The sequence below is a fragment of the Lissotriton vulgaris genome, chromosome 4_1 (assembly GCF_964263255.1).
Source record: "Lissotriton vulgaris chromosome 4_1, aLisVul1.2, whole genome shotgun sequence".
NCBI classification, from domain to species: Eukaryota; Metazoa; Chordata; class Amphibia; order Caudata; family Salamandridae; genus Lissotriton; species Lissotriton vulgaris.
The window spans coordinates 616034308-616049786 of NC_141691.1; the positions used below are offsets into that span (position 1 = coordinate 616034308).

The 15479-nt window shown below is 46.3% G+C and overlaps 1 protein-coding gene across 1 annotated transcript in view; it reads left to right on the plus strand.

Moving 5' to 3' along the window:
* Positions 1 to 15479, plus strand: part of LOC147722334 (mediator of RNA polymerase II transcription subunit 1-like) — a 597606-nt gene that overhangs the window by 338022 nt on the left and 244105 nt on the right. The window contains exon 8 of the mRNA XM_086966831.1: positions 14502 to 14576. Within this exon, the coding sequence (XP_086822957.1) occupies positions 14502 to 14576 (75 nt within the window). The remainder of the gene's footprint in view (positions 1 to 14501; positions 14577 to 15479) is intronic.

The following is a 15479-nucleotide window of genomic DNA, read 5'->3' on the forward strand; positions in this document are numbered from 1 at the left end:
AACTTTTTGGGAAATTGTGTTTTCTCTCCTAATGTGCCTCCTACTTTGGCATTTAAAGCTATCTCCCCATTTCTCCTCCTTACCCAGCCCCTCCTCTGCTCTGCCCACCGTACCACCCTCCCTAAGACCCTTTCATGCACCTTGGCCCATTTTCCACTAATCGCCTTGGTGCCCCACCTCCCCTCTCTCCTGCTGGGGTGTCTGAGGTGCTGGGGTGTCTGCACCTAATATCTAGACTTGCATGCTGGCTTGGCCACCCTCATGCCCAGCCCAAAATAAAGAGACAGAAAACAAGAACGAAAACAAAACTAAAATATTTACTTTAAATAAGTTTCCTGTACATCTGGAACTTGCCCCAGTATTGGAACTTTCATAGATTCCCATGCTTTGTATCATTCCCCGTCGTCGGAATGGGAGCCTCAGTAAATAGAAAATACCATAGTAATAAGCACAAAGTGAAAAAATAGGCCTAGGCCTTATCTCATTTTGTAGCTTATTCACCTCTTTTTGTAAAAGAGACCAAACTTCTGCAGCAGCCAATCAGAGCAGCCTCACCCCACAGAACCTTCCTGAGAGAAGCTCAGAGCCTCAGATTTTCTACCGCACGTTGTGCAAGGGAGTCTCCATTGAGCTCTGCTCAGTTTCTTCAGTTTTTTCTGACTTTTTCTCAACAATTTGGATTCTTTTTCGTCATGGCTGACAAGGAGAAAAAAGCCCTTTTTAGAGCCTGTGCCACCTGCTCCAAAAAGAGGTTGTTTGTCGAGGACAAACATATGGACTGTATATACTGCCTGTTTCCGGACCATAAACCTACAGGCTGCCCGATTTGCAGATCCTTCTCAGCAAAAACCTTGAGGGACAGGGAAGGACGTCTCCTCACATGGCTTCAAAAGATGAAGGACCGGAAGGATATTATGTCTTCGGACAGTGAGGGCTCCTCGTCGATGGTGTCATCTAAGAAGTCTCAGAAGAGGGGTAGATCTCCCCCTTCTGCTTCAGGCGAGTCCCTTCACAAGGCCTTACCAGGGACCTCTGATAGGTCTGACAGGCCTGCTTCCCTAAAATCTCCTCACCACGGTGAAAAGGAGAGGCAGGGTAAGCCTGAGGAGCAACAACCCTCAAAAAAGGTGAAAAAGTCTTCAACTATTTCTTCACCTCCCTCTGAGAAGGATAAAGGGGTCAAGAAGCCATCAGCTCCTGTTCAAGAGGTCGCTTCGGACAAGAAGCAGAGGTCGTCGACGGTTAAACTATCAGGTACGTCGACGACGAGTGTAAAAAAGGACAGCTCTGTGAAAGTTGCCTCGTCGACGGGCTCGTCGACGACGGCTGCGTCGACGACGCCTGCACCGTCGACAGTTTTCAAAGCTCCAGATTCCTGCTCGTCGTCGACGAGAATGACCATCTCCACGTCGACGACGACTGCAAAGCTGGCGTCGACGGCGATGACGACGACGACGACATCGACGACGACGGTGTCGACGACGCCTGTTACCATGTTGCTGACGACGAGCTCGTCGACGATCCCGTCGACGATGAGTTTCACCTCGTCGACGACGCAATCCTCGACGACGAGGACAGTATCTACGTCGGCGCTTCCATCGTCGACGCAGTCCCATAAAGAGCTGCCGTCGACGACGACGACCTCGTCGACTAGGTCGTCGACGACGGAATCTTCCAAAAATCTTGTTTTTTCACAGAAAAAGAAGCTCATAACGCCAGAGATGACGTCTCCGCGACAGGTTCAGAGATTGCCACCTAGTCTGCTGTTAGAGGATGACTCTGATGAAGAGACTTTTAGTGAATACGGACAAGCTTATAGCCCATCTGACCTACAGGTTAAGGTTCAGGATGTTAGCTCTGAGGAAGAAGACATGGAACGACAGCACTATGTTCCGGAACATTATTGTGCGGAGGAGCACACTACTACCAGGCAGATGCCTTTGCAGCAGCCTACACGTCAGCTACCAGAAGGGATGGTGGCGATGCCCTCCACTTTGGTTGCGGATTTGCAACTTATGTTGCAAGACTACCGAAAACGTTTCCCTACTCCTCAAGAGGATCAGCGTGTGCATCCTCCCACGCCTCCGCCTCAGACATTGCAACCTGTGGCAGACCACTCTTTACCTACAAGAGAGCGTACCACTGTGCCGGAGGAACGCCCACAAGAGGTGGTGCATGTTCATGATACTGATGATGACACTGCTTCTTTGGATGCAGACCAACAAGCGGATCCTGATCAGGATCAACAGGCGCCTTGGAATCCTACTGACCTGGCGGATCCAGACAACGCAGATCCAGACAACAATACCTCGCCTCCAGCGGACGTTGGAGGATTTCACAACCTAATGGAAAGGGCTTCCAAAAGATTTGGTCTTCCAGTGACCACGGTTCAATCGGAATGTTTCTTATATGACTTTAAGGAACCATTCAGGAAATCGGTACGGTCCATACCAATCATTGAGCATGTCTGGTCTGAGGGCTTGAAGGCTATGCACAACCCGGCCACAGTCCTCCCGGTGCTACCAAGACTAGAGAAGAAGTACAAAGCACCTGATGGCAGTCCGGCATGTTTGCTTGGCCAGCCGAAACCGGACTCGGTCATTTCTCAGGCCGCCCAAAGCAAATCTAAGAATCCTTCTACGCCACTGACTACACCACCAGATAAGGAGGGCAGGCGCCTAGACAATGTAGGCAAACGATTTTCAGCAATGGCAAGTCTTCTAGTTAGAGCAGCCAATGCTTTAGCAATTCTGGGACGCTATGACCGCCAGATGTGGTGCGACCTTGCTCCATTTGTAGAGGAATTGCAGGATTCTTCAAAAGAAGAAGTGAAGAAGATTTTGCTTGAAGGGGAGCGGGCTTCCTCGGAAGTCATTGATGTCGCAATGGATATTGCGACCACCGCATTTCGAGCACTTGCTGGTTCGGCGGTTCTGCAACGCCAGGGGTGATTGAAGGCCACATGGTTCAGGCAAGAAGTGCAGAATAAAATCTTGGATCTGCCATACGACGGAGAAATGCTGTTTGGCAAGCACGTCGATGAGGCCCTGCAAGGCATTAAAAAGGACACCGATACAGCGAAGTCCTTAGGAACATTGCAGTATCGCAAGGTACCCTTCAGGGGAGCTAGAGGTAAAGGATTTTCCTCTTATAGAGGAGGAAATCAGAATCGCTACTCTTCTGGCTCTCAGTCTAGCCAGACATATAAACCTCAGTACTCTCAGAGGGGTTCTTTCTCTCGCCAGCAGCCTAGGGGATGTCAAGGCCAGCAAAGGAGAGACAACACCAGGAAACAATAGCAGCCAGGTGGCTCTTTCCACTGTTCCTGTTCCCTCATTCACATCAGTGGGGGGCAGGATTGCCCATTGCCTTGACATCGGATCAGTGGGTCCTACAAATCGTCAAAGAAGGACACACGTTGGAGTTTCAAGACCTTCCTCCGACAAGAGCGCCGGACGCCTTTCCTCCCAAACATCTCAAGCTCCTTCATCTCGAAGCCAACCAACTTTTCACCAAGGGGGCAATAGAGCCTGTACCCCTTTCTCAGAAGGGGAAAGGGTTCTATTCCAGGTTCTTCCTGGTTCGGAAGACAAAGGACAAATGGCGTCCAATTTTAGATCTACGGCAACTCAACACTTATCTCGTAAAGTTGTCCTTCAGGATGGTCACTCTTCAGGACATCCTTCGTCTCCTCAATCCAGGGGATTACATGGCGACCCTAGATTTGGAAGACGCTTACTTCCACGTTCCTATTCATCCAGCTCACAGGCAATATCTTCGATTTACAGTGGGCAAGAGCCACTTTCAATTCAAGGTACTACCGTTTGGTCTCCGGTCCGCTCCACGGATCTTCACAAAAATTCTGGCCCCAGTAGCAGCTTATCTCAGAAGGCAAGCTATTCAGGTTTTTCCATATCTGGACGATTGGCTACTGAAGGCTCCATCTGCTCTAGAAGCGTCCAATGCAGTCCGGTCATGCAAAGAACTGTTCGAGCACCTAGGTCTTCGACTCAACACGGAAAAATCTGTTCTATGCCCCTCCAGGTCAGCGAGATTCCTAGGGGCCATCCTGGACACAGAGAGTTGCCTAGCCTTTCCATCGGAGGAGAGCCAGAACAAACTCATTTGTTCAGCTCGGCTTCTTCAATCTCGCAAGACACTGACAGTTCGCAGGTACAAATCGCTTCTCGGATCGATTTCATCCTGCATACCATTAGTGCCACACTGCAGGCTCAGAATGCGTCCACTACAAGAACAATTGGACAAGCAATGGCGGCAGGTCACAGGATCCTTCGACGACAGGATTGTCGTTTCCCAGGAAATGAGAAAGGCAGGCGGCTGGTGGTTGCTGAAAGACCATCTTTCAAGGGGTCTATCGTTCCGACTTCCACCATCTCCTCTTGTTTTGACAACGGATGCTTCCATGGAGGGATGGGGAGCGGTCCTCCAAGAGCTAAAGGTCAGCGGCCATTGGAGTCCAGTCCAGATCAAGTTCCATATCAACCTTCTGGAACTTCTCGCTATCCGTCTGGCTCTACAAGCTTTTCTTCCGAGGATTAGCAAACGTGCAGTGCTGGTTCGTACGGACAACACCACAGCCATGCACTACATAAACAAACAGGGAGGAACAAGATCCTCCACCCTCTCCAAGGAAGCTCAAACGCTGTGGAATTGGGTAATCCAGAACAATGTCTCCCTCTCAGCGGAACATCTAGCGGGGACACTCAATGTCAAGGCAGATGCTTTGAGTCGCCAAAGGACAGTCTCTCACGAGTGGGAACTAGACCAGACCGTTCTGGAGGAGCTCTTTGCACGATGGGGGACGCCATCCATCGATCTGTTTGCAACTCCCCAGAACGCCAAATGCCTGTCCTTCGCAAGCAGGGTTCACCATCGGGAATCCTTGGGGAATGCGCTTTTGATTGCTTGGTCAGGCGCCTTTGTTTACGCCTTTCCTCCCATTCCGCTGATCCCGAGGTTGATCAGCAAACTCAAGGTGGAACCGTGCAGGATGATTCTGATCGCTCCAGCATGGCCCAGACAGTTTTGGTACTCGGAACTTCTCCTCCTCTCCCAGGACCAACCAGTTCTCCTACATCCTGTGCCAACACTGTTAACGATGTCTCACGGACAAGTTCTACATCCGGACTTGAAGTCGCTGCGATTGACAGCGTGGCTCCTGAGTTCCGAGAATTCCAAGGTTTAGATCTATCAGGGGAATGTAGGGACATTTTGGCCCAGGCCAGAGCGCCTAGTACCAAGAAGACCTATCGTGCTAAATGGAAGAGATTCTGTGTTTGGTGTCGGAAAGAAGGTTTACACCCATATACTTCTGCTCCACACCAACTCTTGCCTTACATTCTTTCATTAGCTAAATCTGGATTGGCTCCATCTTCTGTGAAAGTCCATCTGGCGGCCATCTCTAGATTCAGACGTTCATCTTCAGGTCCTTCCCTATGGTCAGCGAGAATTATCAAACAATTTCTGAAGGGTTTATTCAGGGTCTTTCCTCCAGTCCGGCCGTCACCTCCGGCCTGGCATTTGAATCTAGTCTTGTCATCTCTCATGAAAGCCCCTTTTGAACCTGTTCATAAGTCTGACCTTAAGTTTCTTTCTTGGAAACTGGCTCTTCTCTTGGCCCTGACATCGGCTCGAAGAGTAAGTGAGCTCCAAGCTTTCACGATTGAGGAACCCTTTCTACAATTTAAGAATAATGTTCTGATCCTAATAACGAATCCTAAGTTTATCCCAAAGGTGCCTTCAGAATTCCACCTAAATGAGCCAGTAGTCTTGAAACCGTTCTTTCCACAACCTTCCACACCCGCGGAAAGAACTTTGCACTCTTTGGACATTCACAGATGCCTGAAATTCTACCTGGAGCGAACAAGACCCTTCAGGAAGTCTTCACAACTTTTTGTTTCTTTCAGTCCTCCACGCAAGGGATGTCCAGTTTCTAAAGCCTGTATTTCCCTCTGGATTTCCAGTGCTATACAATTTTGCCACCAAGCGGCTGGAAAACCACTGCACCGAGCAGTTCGTGCTCACTCTACCAGGTCAATGGCTTCATCGACAGCTCTATTCGCAGGGGTTCCTATCAAGGACATTTGTAGAGCTGCAACATGGAGCAGTGTCCACACCTTCACTCGCCACTACTGTTTGGATTCTTCTGTGAAAGAGGATGCAGCAGTGGGCCAAGCAGTTTTGAGGAATCTTTTCCAATAAGTCGGTGAGCTTTCCTTTCTATCCCTCCTTCCTATTTGCATATTTTGTATAACTGCATTATTGTCATATTTTATGATCCTATGTGTTTCTAATGTTCTAATCAGAGATGTGTAACATTTTCAGGTTCATATATTGCAAAATATGCTTTTCTGTTTACTGCTGGTTACTCTGATACAAAGCATGGGAATCTATGAAAGTTCCAATACTGGGGCAAGAAAACAAGTTACTTACCTGTAACTTTGGTTCCCCAGTATTGGTAACTTTCATAGATTCCCATGCGCCCACCCGCCTCCCCTGGGAAAGCTCAGTCTTCTTATCTTGGTGGATAGCTGTTCACAACGGCTACGAAAATCTGAGGCTCTGAGCTTCTCTCAGGAAGGTTCTGTGGGGTGAGGCTGCTCTGATTGGCTACTGCAGAAGTTTGGTCTCTTTTACAAAAAGAGGTGGATAAGCTACAAAATGAGATGAGGCCTAGGCCCATTTTTTCACTTTGTGCTTATTACTATGGTATTTTCTATTTACCGAGGCTCCCATTCCGACGACGGGGAATGATACAAAGCATGGGAATCTATGAAAGTTACCAATACTGGGGAACCAAAGTTACAGGTAAGTAACTTGTTTTCTTCACATGCGCCCCATCACTACCCTTCATGACCCTTCCCTCCCTCCCTCCCTCCTTGTACTGAGAACACTAAAATCCAATGGGTAAGCAAAACAAAACAAACTAAGGGCAATAGAAAGAACCAAGCAATGTAGCAAGTCATGGTCTCAGCCTAGCCCTCCTGTTAGTCCCGAATCTGCCGTCTTTGTCAACCTCACTGTGAGAAGCTGGCCTGGTATATGATGCACACCCTGCACCAGCCGAAAACAACCGTTGGGGTGATTTAGGGGGCCTTAGACAACCTTGGAAAGCTCTCTACAAGGAAGTTGTCGAGAGCAGCCTTCAGGTTTAGTCCAGAAGGGAGTGTAAAGCAGCTTGTTTTACCAGAATGCAATCTTATAGGTATAGATTAAGTGAAAAAGAACCACACAATGTATTTATAAAAATATGTATTTATTACAAGACACTCGCTAACACATACAGATATCTCCTTCCCAGAGATATGCACAAAGGTGAGTGACTAGGAATCCCACTGAGATCGTTTGCAGTGTGGGAACATGACCGCGTTCTCCATACAAATCAACATTTAAGTCGCGGTTGCAATTTTAAATATTAAGGACCCTTCCCAGTAGAACCTGAAAAAACCCATGGAAGACAGAAGTTTGGAGAGACACCCCACCCGTGGATACCCTAGTACCCACATTATCTACACCAGGGAAGCCTGATGCATAGGTATGACGTGGTGTCGGAAACAGCAGTCAAACCCAATGCAGGACTTCAGGAAAATGCCACTGCTGGAGAAGAAGAAAGTGTCTGGTAGAATCTGAAGGTGGATTCAAGTTAAAGAGTACCTGCAAGCAGAGGGGACAGAGTCTATGTCACTCAGGATTGACCCAGAGACCTGGAAGACGAATGCCTACCTATGTCAGGAGTTGCAGGAGAGTTGATGGTGACCTTGACTCTGCAGCTGTGAGGACCAGGCGAGGCTGATGGAAGACCAGGAGCTGTGCACAAGCTGTACAACATCTGATGTGGAGAGTTTAGGGGTCGGTGTCCGTCGAGAGCACCAACAAGCCTTGGCAACTGCAAACAACTTAGAAGTCAAAGAAGGTGCAATGTCAGGACCAGAAAGGTTCAGGGGACTCGCCACAAGCAGAAAAGTCAGGCCATGCCCCATGCAATCAGGGGAGCCCAAAAGAAACAAAGGTGACCCTCAACAGGACTCGCAGGCTAGAGAAGACCTTGAGTAGCTCACCAAAAGATGCAGGCCAAGGTGCAAACAATGTGGTGTGGACAAAGATTCTGGTCACTGGAGGTGCTTGAGTTTGGGGCTACTTGGAGCCCAAAGGTCTTGGTGGAAGAAAGCCAACAACTCGACGCGGTGTACAGGGGCTCGGTTCCTGTGGCTCCTACAAGGGATACTGTCCTCAAACTTGGTGAGAGGGCAGGGCAGGCCTCGAGAGATGTGGAGAACCAGCCCCTGTGTTGCTGAGCCTTTCGAAGTCTATAGGAGCTCAGGATCAGCAGACAAGTCAGCTTAGTTGCAGCACCTACAGATGCAGGGAAGTGACTCCTTCACTCCAAGGGAGATCCCTTCAGGTGTCTTGGATTCCCACAGGCCTTGGAAGGTTCCTGTATGGTGCAGCAGACTGGAAGGGAGACAGTCTAGCCCAAACTAAGTCCAGCGAAGTCCAGAGTTCCCAGACGGTAGAAGAAGTGGTGTCCGATTTTAATCTTATCCCACGACAAATCTAGGGACCCACCCACAGAGAAGCCCTCAAGTACCCTAAGGAAAGGGTTGTGAAGATTTAGAGGACCTTCTTGTACAGGGCGGAGGATACTCCCATGTCCTTTGTTCAGTTTTGCGCCAGAGTGGGAACCAACGGCTCCCAGAGCGGGTTTGAACTGGACTATGCAAGGAGGCACCAAATGCGCCCCTCATGCAGAATGAGTGGCGCTGGCAAGCACACCCACCTGGCCCCAATGCACTAAATCCTGTCTGAGAGGTGATCACACCTGCTGTAACAGGATACCTATTGTTCTGCCTTCCCCTGCTTGAGATTGGATCAGCAGCAGGAGGGCAGAATTGTGTCTTTGGTCGGCAGCAGCCATGTTGTGCTGTCCGGGTCTAGAAGACTGGTACCGGGAGCACTGAGAGCCTAACGGAGGACCGTTCCAGTGCTTGGAATCATACCTCCCATTCAGTTTACAGTGTGTCTGGGGGCATGATTCCAAAATGTTTGATACCAAACATATTTGGATTCATTGCAGCCAATTTCGAGATGGTCATTGCGTAATTACACAATGCCCCTCTAAATGGTATATGGCTGTTTCATCTACAACCCGGGAGAATGGACTCCGTAGGATGTAGGAGTGTCCTGCTCATGTCCAAAGAACCTTAAAGCTTAAAAAGATAAGTCTTCAGAGCCCTTTTGAAAGGTGATTCTTCAGTAAATAATCTTTCAACAAATAATCTCATGGAGAGGAGTAGACTCTAATGCCAGCCAAGGGTATAGGATAAGGAGAGGCACTTCTGGGAGATTACTGACTGACTCCAGCAGAGGCCAGCAGGGGTTAAGCAGGTCCTGTTGCACGTCCAAGCAGCATGTCAGCTTTTGCAGTTGCAGGGAGGCCTTTAGAGCTTTGTGTGTCCCTGTAGCTCACACAGGAAGTCAGTCAACTGCCTCTTGGAGTCACTCTGAGTTAGCCTGGGGGTGAAGGTGAGCAGGTCCAGTCTTCTTCTCAGACAGTAAGACAGTCCTTCAAGCTGCAGAGCAGTCCTTCTTCTGTAATTTACACCGGTTCAGGATTATTCTGAAGAATGGCTTTGGAGGTCCAATATGAATACCTGGTGCCAGACTTTGTGTGGAGGAGGAGAGGTCCCTGTTCCACGTCTTCATCAGGCTCTGGAAAGTTCTTCCCCTTCCCTGCGACTCCAAACTGTCTTGGGGTGACAAAAGGCAGGTAACGGTCTCTTTAATGGTCACAGGCTGTATGAAAATATGGTTTCCGTTTGAGAATGCAAGCTTCCATCCCAGCATTCACATTCAGAGAGGGCCACAAACTACCTAATTAATATTCCTTAGGTAGTTTGTTTTGTAACTTACTGCAAATGGATAATTTGCACTGCGACCTATAATTCACAGGTCACATGGCAAATAGCATCCCTTTTCACAAACCAGTCGGTGTGAAATTTACCTACTTCTGGTTTGCGAATGGAGACAGTGCATTGGACCTAATGTCTTACTTTTTCTGAAAACATTATCACTTACTACATGAACTGTTAGAGTATTGCCTGTCTCTCACACCAAATAAAGAGAAAAGGCAGAAAGAGTACAGGGTTGAGTGATAATTGCTGATAAGTAATTAGGATAATATTACAGATTACAGTTAGTAGGGTTGGGCAAAAAAATATTGAGAACATGTTTTAATGTAGTTGTTTTGGTTCCACTATCACACATGTTGTTTTCTAATAGTTGGTCGTCCTTCCGCCAATTCCTTCACAGCTCAGTGTCTTTCTCTTCCTTTAAATGCCCTTTGTAGGCCTTGCCTGCAGAGCACATGCCCTGTGCGTGCAAGGGTGTAGTTTACAATAAATGGTTGAAGCCCCATATATTGCTTGCGCGTCCTTGGCATCGTTGTCACTATTCTATGCTGCCTCTTAATTGGCCAGCATATGCTCGATGTCACTATCGTTTCATACTATGGCGCATGGACCATGCACAGATTGATTTAAGTTATGTGCATCAGCTGTCCAGGGTGTGACTGAGATACTATTTCTTGTACCGCCGCCATCTTGCTCCAGCTCCTTTATCCCCAACCCTATGATATATGTTGATCCCTCGCCTACTAGCCCCACGCTGTCTGAAAAGCATGTATTTGTAACCATTTCTTGGTAAACCACAGTCCAGGGACTGCAGATCACTGTCTGGCAAAGACGGAGCTACAACATATGCTCAAGATAACACTGTGCCTGCAGCACTCGCTGAAAAGATCTGAGTGGAACATGAAGGCCATGGGTTGGAATTCTAACAGTGACTCTGCCGTTTATCCTTCTGAGGTCGATAAAGTGCCTACGCTTGAATTGAGAGGTTAACAATGTTTACTTAAAGCCCAGAGAAAATTTAAAGGCACTGCTTTGTAAGATAAGTCAATACAATTATGCAACTCAGTAACAGAAGAGGAATGTAGTCATTACCGATGAAAGCATAACTACTTAAATAATCAATCATTGTCAATAATTTTTTACCAACCTAAGCTCAACCCCCACTCTTCTAGAATTCCCACAAAAGCCTGTGGCAGTGACTACAAGTCATCCAGGAAGCTCCCCTGCCTTTCCAAATCTCCTAAAAAGGACAAAGTTATGTCATTATTGTTCATGTTGTCACCAATTCAGACACTCAAGCAGCAACATTAACAATGCACAGCTCCTTGCAAGGCTAAAACTTGCCTGAACTCCTCCGCAGTGAAAACACATACTTCATATTACTTTGATATCATGACACAAGCTATACAGAACAGCAGAAGAGCACACATTTGCTTTTAGGAGGATGCCAGACAAAAACACAAGATACAAAAGCATACCCACCTGCCGGGTCCATGACGAATACCGGTCATGAACGCAAATGTGCAGGTAAGCAACTTAACACCAGCACAAGTGATAGGCACAAGATCATAGCTTGTAAGGGAGATGATCCAGGCATTCCATGTTGCGACTGTTATTTTGCGCAAATTTGTAGGGCGTGCATATTCTCCAACGGGTACGCTGCCACCATAGAAGGAAGTGGCATCACTGGATCTATCTGAAGAGGACCTAGTGGAAAAGTCAGGTGGTGTCAATGTTCTCAACCACGCAGTCCGTACCACCTCGGATGTCAGATGTTCATGCACAGATGCAATTGTAGATATAAATACAGTATATTTTGTGATGTTGCCCATATACAAAACATCCCTGCATTGTGATAAACTCTAAAAATTCTTGTGTGCAAATCTGGCATTGAAGCCCAGTTTATTGGGCCATCGTTGGGCATTTAAAGAGCTCTGCCATGGACCACTGGCCACTTCCCATAAAAAACTTTCCAGTAGGCACTGGTCAGTGAAGGACGAGGTATGCTTGGGACTGGTGGTGAATTGCATAATGCGAGCTTCATGGGTCAATTAATCGGCAGTAAAATGTATGCTAAAAAAAAAAAATCTCAGCCATTGACTGCAATAAATGTAATGCAGTGTCATCAAATGAGAAAACTGCAATGCTCGTCAGAAAACGTGACTTTAGTCTTTCTCTGAGGGGTTAGAGCATAACATTACTTCTGAAAATATGAACTGTGAAAGTTTTTTTTTTTTTGTTAATTCCTTGGTAGTAAAGAGGATATAGCCCCACCCCACCCCTCCATTAAAATCAAGATCTCTTCCGCTTCGTGAATGTTCTTTCTCTAAAGTAGCCATCCACTGAATGATGTTACAATATCACCCAAAACTCAATCTGCCATCACCAGACGAAGGAGCATTTTGAAATCATGTAGTAAAGAAACAAGACCAGAAGCTCTGCTCTTCATCCAAGTTTATTTGTGCACAGACCATAATCACTATTGTTGATGATAGTTACTGATGCGGGTCTGGGTAAACAGAAATGTTTGTCTCTGCACCTTCTTATATATAGTGGCAAGGTCAACTGAGTGGTTGCTGGCGGCCTGGTGCCACGTAGAATACCGCAAATAGTCCCATTAATCCTTCCCAAATTGTAAGGGTATATCTGACCAACAGAATTCCGAGATGGCAAATACTTTTCTGGGCAAGTAGATATTTGTAAAATAGTGTAATTGTGCAGTTAATTAAAAACATCACAACATATAAATTACAGTACTTAAAAAGCAAGCGCACATCTAGTGGTATGTGAGAGAGGTATCAGCTTAGTACAGTTATGCAGACATAGAGTAACTTGACAGTCCAAATGTCAATTTATTTTCTGAAGATTGCCTGTGCAAGTTCTCAACCTCTACTGGCAACACAATATGAGATGCAGCAGAGCCCTGGTAACCTGGGGTCCACCTAGGATGGCCCAAGCAGGACCCTTTGGTCCAATCCTCAGGGTTAAAAGGAGCCTCCGATGTAGACACTTATTTTTAGGTTTCGCTTAAAACCTGTTGTTGCGAGGTTGTTGTTTACAATAAAAGTCTTGGTGTGCGTCTGCTGCTTGCGACTTGACTGAGACACTATTTTTTCACCTCTGCCACCTTGCTCCATCTCCTTTACCCCTAACTATATGATATAGTTTGCTCACTCACCCCTCTGTCTAAAATGCATTTAATCATAAAGCCAGTGCTCACAGAAGCATTGTACATACTAACAAGCGCCTGCATTGGGTCAAAGGCATCAGATGCTTATAGATGTTCTGTATAGATAATTGGTAGGCTATTGTATTGAATTGTAATTGCATTTATATAGTACTTACTTGCCCTGTCGAGGCTTTGTAGTGCTATAGGGCAATTAAGCGGCAACATTGGCAACTTTCATACCCCACAATGGCTTTCTACTTCCCACAATGCCACTCCATGTGACACAATTCCACTCAACACCACACAATACCACTCTACCACTCTACTCCACGACCCTCTATTCATCCCCACTCCACTCTATGCCAGTCCACTCTATGGCAGTCCACTCTATGCCAGTTCGCTCAACACCAATCAACCTCACTCTCCTCTGCCACTCTACCCACTCCACTCTACCCTATGCACTCTACTCTGCTCCACTCTACACCACTCCACGCAACTCCGCTCTATTCAGCTCCACTCTATGCCACTCCACTCTGTGTGACTCTATGCCTCTCTACTCTGTGCCACTCCATTCCTCCGCCACTCCACTCTGTCACTCACTGCCCCTCCACTCTACTCCGCTCTACTCTGCTCCGCTCTCCCCGAGTCTGCATCACACCACTACCTTTTAGCATTGCTGTGCAGCAGCCATGCACATGTACAACATGTCTAAAAGACATTGGCAATGCCAATAGGTCTCACATAGGCAAGACCTGTTGACTTTACCAATGCGTGTTTATTTTTGTTTTCCTTTAATGTCCCTTTTGTCATTTGAGCATCCGGACCCTCTTTAAGGGCTTTTTATAATGTTGCACTGCATGCGCACTTTTGTCACTGTCTTTTAATGTAGTTAGAGGTGATTAGACCAATATGATGCATCTTGCTTTTTGGAGTAAGAAGTCATTAATAATTGAAAATAGCTCAAACATATTTGGTTGTGTTTTTTGTTGTTAAATGTGTCTGTTTTTAAATACGACTTAGTCATCAGCATTCTGATCTCTAGAAAAGAATGCTTAACTACATACTTTGGAGAGTTCAGTATGATCTAGTTGTGGTGCAAATAGCAGAAAATCAATTTAATGGCACCGTCATTACTGTGAAAAGCCTTTAAACACAAACACATAATTGTTTCATTCTTTAATTAAGAATAACTGTGATGTGTTCATATTCTTAGACTTTTTTGAAAACCTGTGAATTACTTGTGCACATAGTATGTGTATCATGCTACTTAATGGTTCTTTTTCTGGCCATTATGTGAATTTCACTTTCTTTATTCTTTGAAACTAAACTCAGTGATAAGGTAGAATTGGTTTTGACTGCAAAGTCACATTTGTTTTATAAATTATTATCTCCTCCTTTCTTAGTGAACTAAAAGCGAAGGTGCACATAGCCTTGCAATCCCTGGAAAAGGATCTTATGGGAATATTCATGCTTGATAGGTAATATTTATTATTTTAACAACATTGCATTTGTATTAATTTCATAATTTAGTTATTGAAGCCTTTGTATAACGCAAGCCTTGCTATAGGTTGAGTACACACAAAGGCAACCATTAACCGCACCACATCAAGGGCAACGAGATTACCATAAATACACCAGAAGGCGGACTTACAATGGAAGATGGAACTTGAGGAGATGTTGGATATTAAAGTTATGATGTGCAGTTGTTGGCATGGAGGTTATGAAGATATAGGCAATTGTATTTAATGTGCCAACTTTTAAATCTTTGGAAGAACATTTACGAGAACCCTGTTTCTTTCAGAAGTGGTCAATGGCAGTAGTAGTTATGCACTGGCTTACATATATGTACCTTGCCCTACTGAAGAAAATGCTCCCAAGCATCTAGAGAAATCTAATGAGAACAGGGTTTTTAGGATGAGGGAAATACTGGGCGCACAGCCCTTATTTAAACACAAAAGTGTTATGTGATGATGGTAAGGACGGAGGTGCAGACAGGTAAGCGGAAGAGCCCTATAACCCCTCAATAAGTCTGCGGTGAACACCACACGCTAAGCAGGAACCAACAAATGCCTGTTGCACAACTCCAAAGGAAAAGTACAGAAATTCCGTGCCTTGATAGACACTTCAAAGATCCAAACGCCGCTGTCAGAGAGAACACCAATGTTTTTTAAAATTCAATTCTTCTTTTAATAAATCTTGTTAGCCAGCCGGCACGTGTTTTGTCGCATAGGAATGTAATGATTCCGCGACTCCTCAGGGCTGAAAGATAGAGGTAGCGGACCACAGGTCGCTTGGCCGGTGATATTTTTAACCCGGCCCCGCTCGAGACCAGGTAATCAGATGTGGGTCCAGATCGCAGTCTGCGCGACTTTTACAATGAG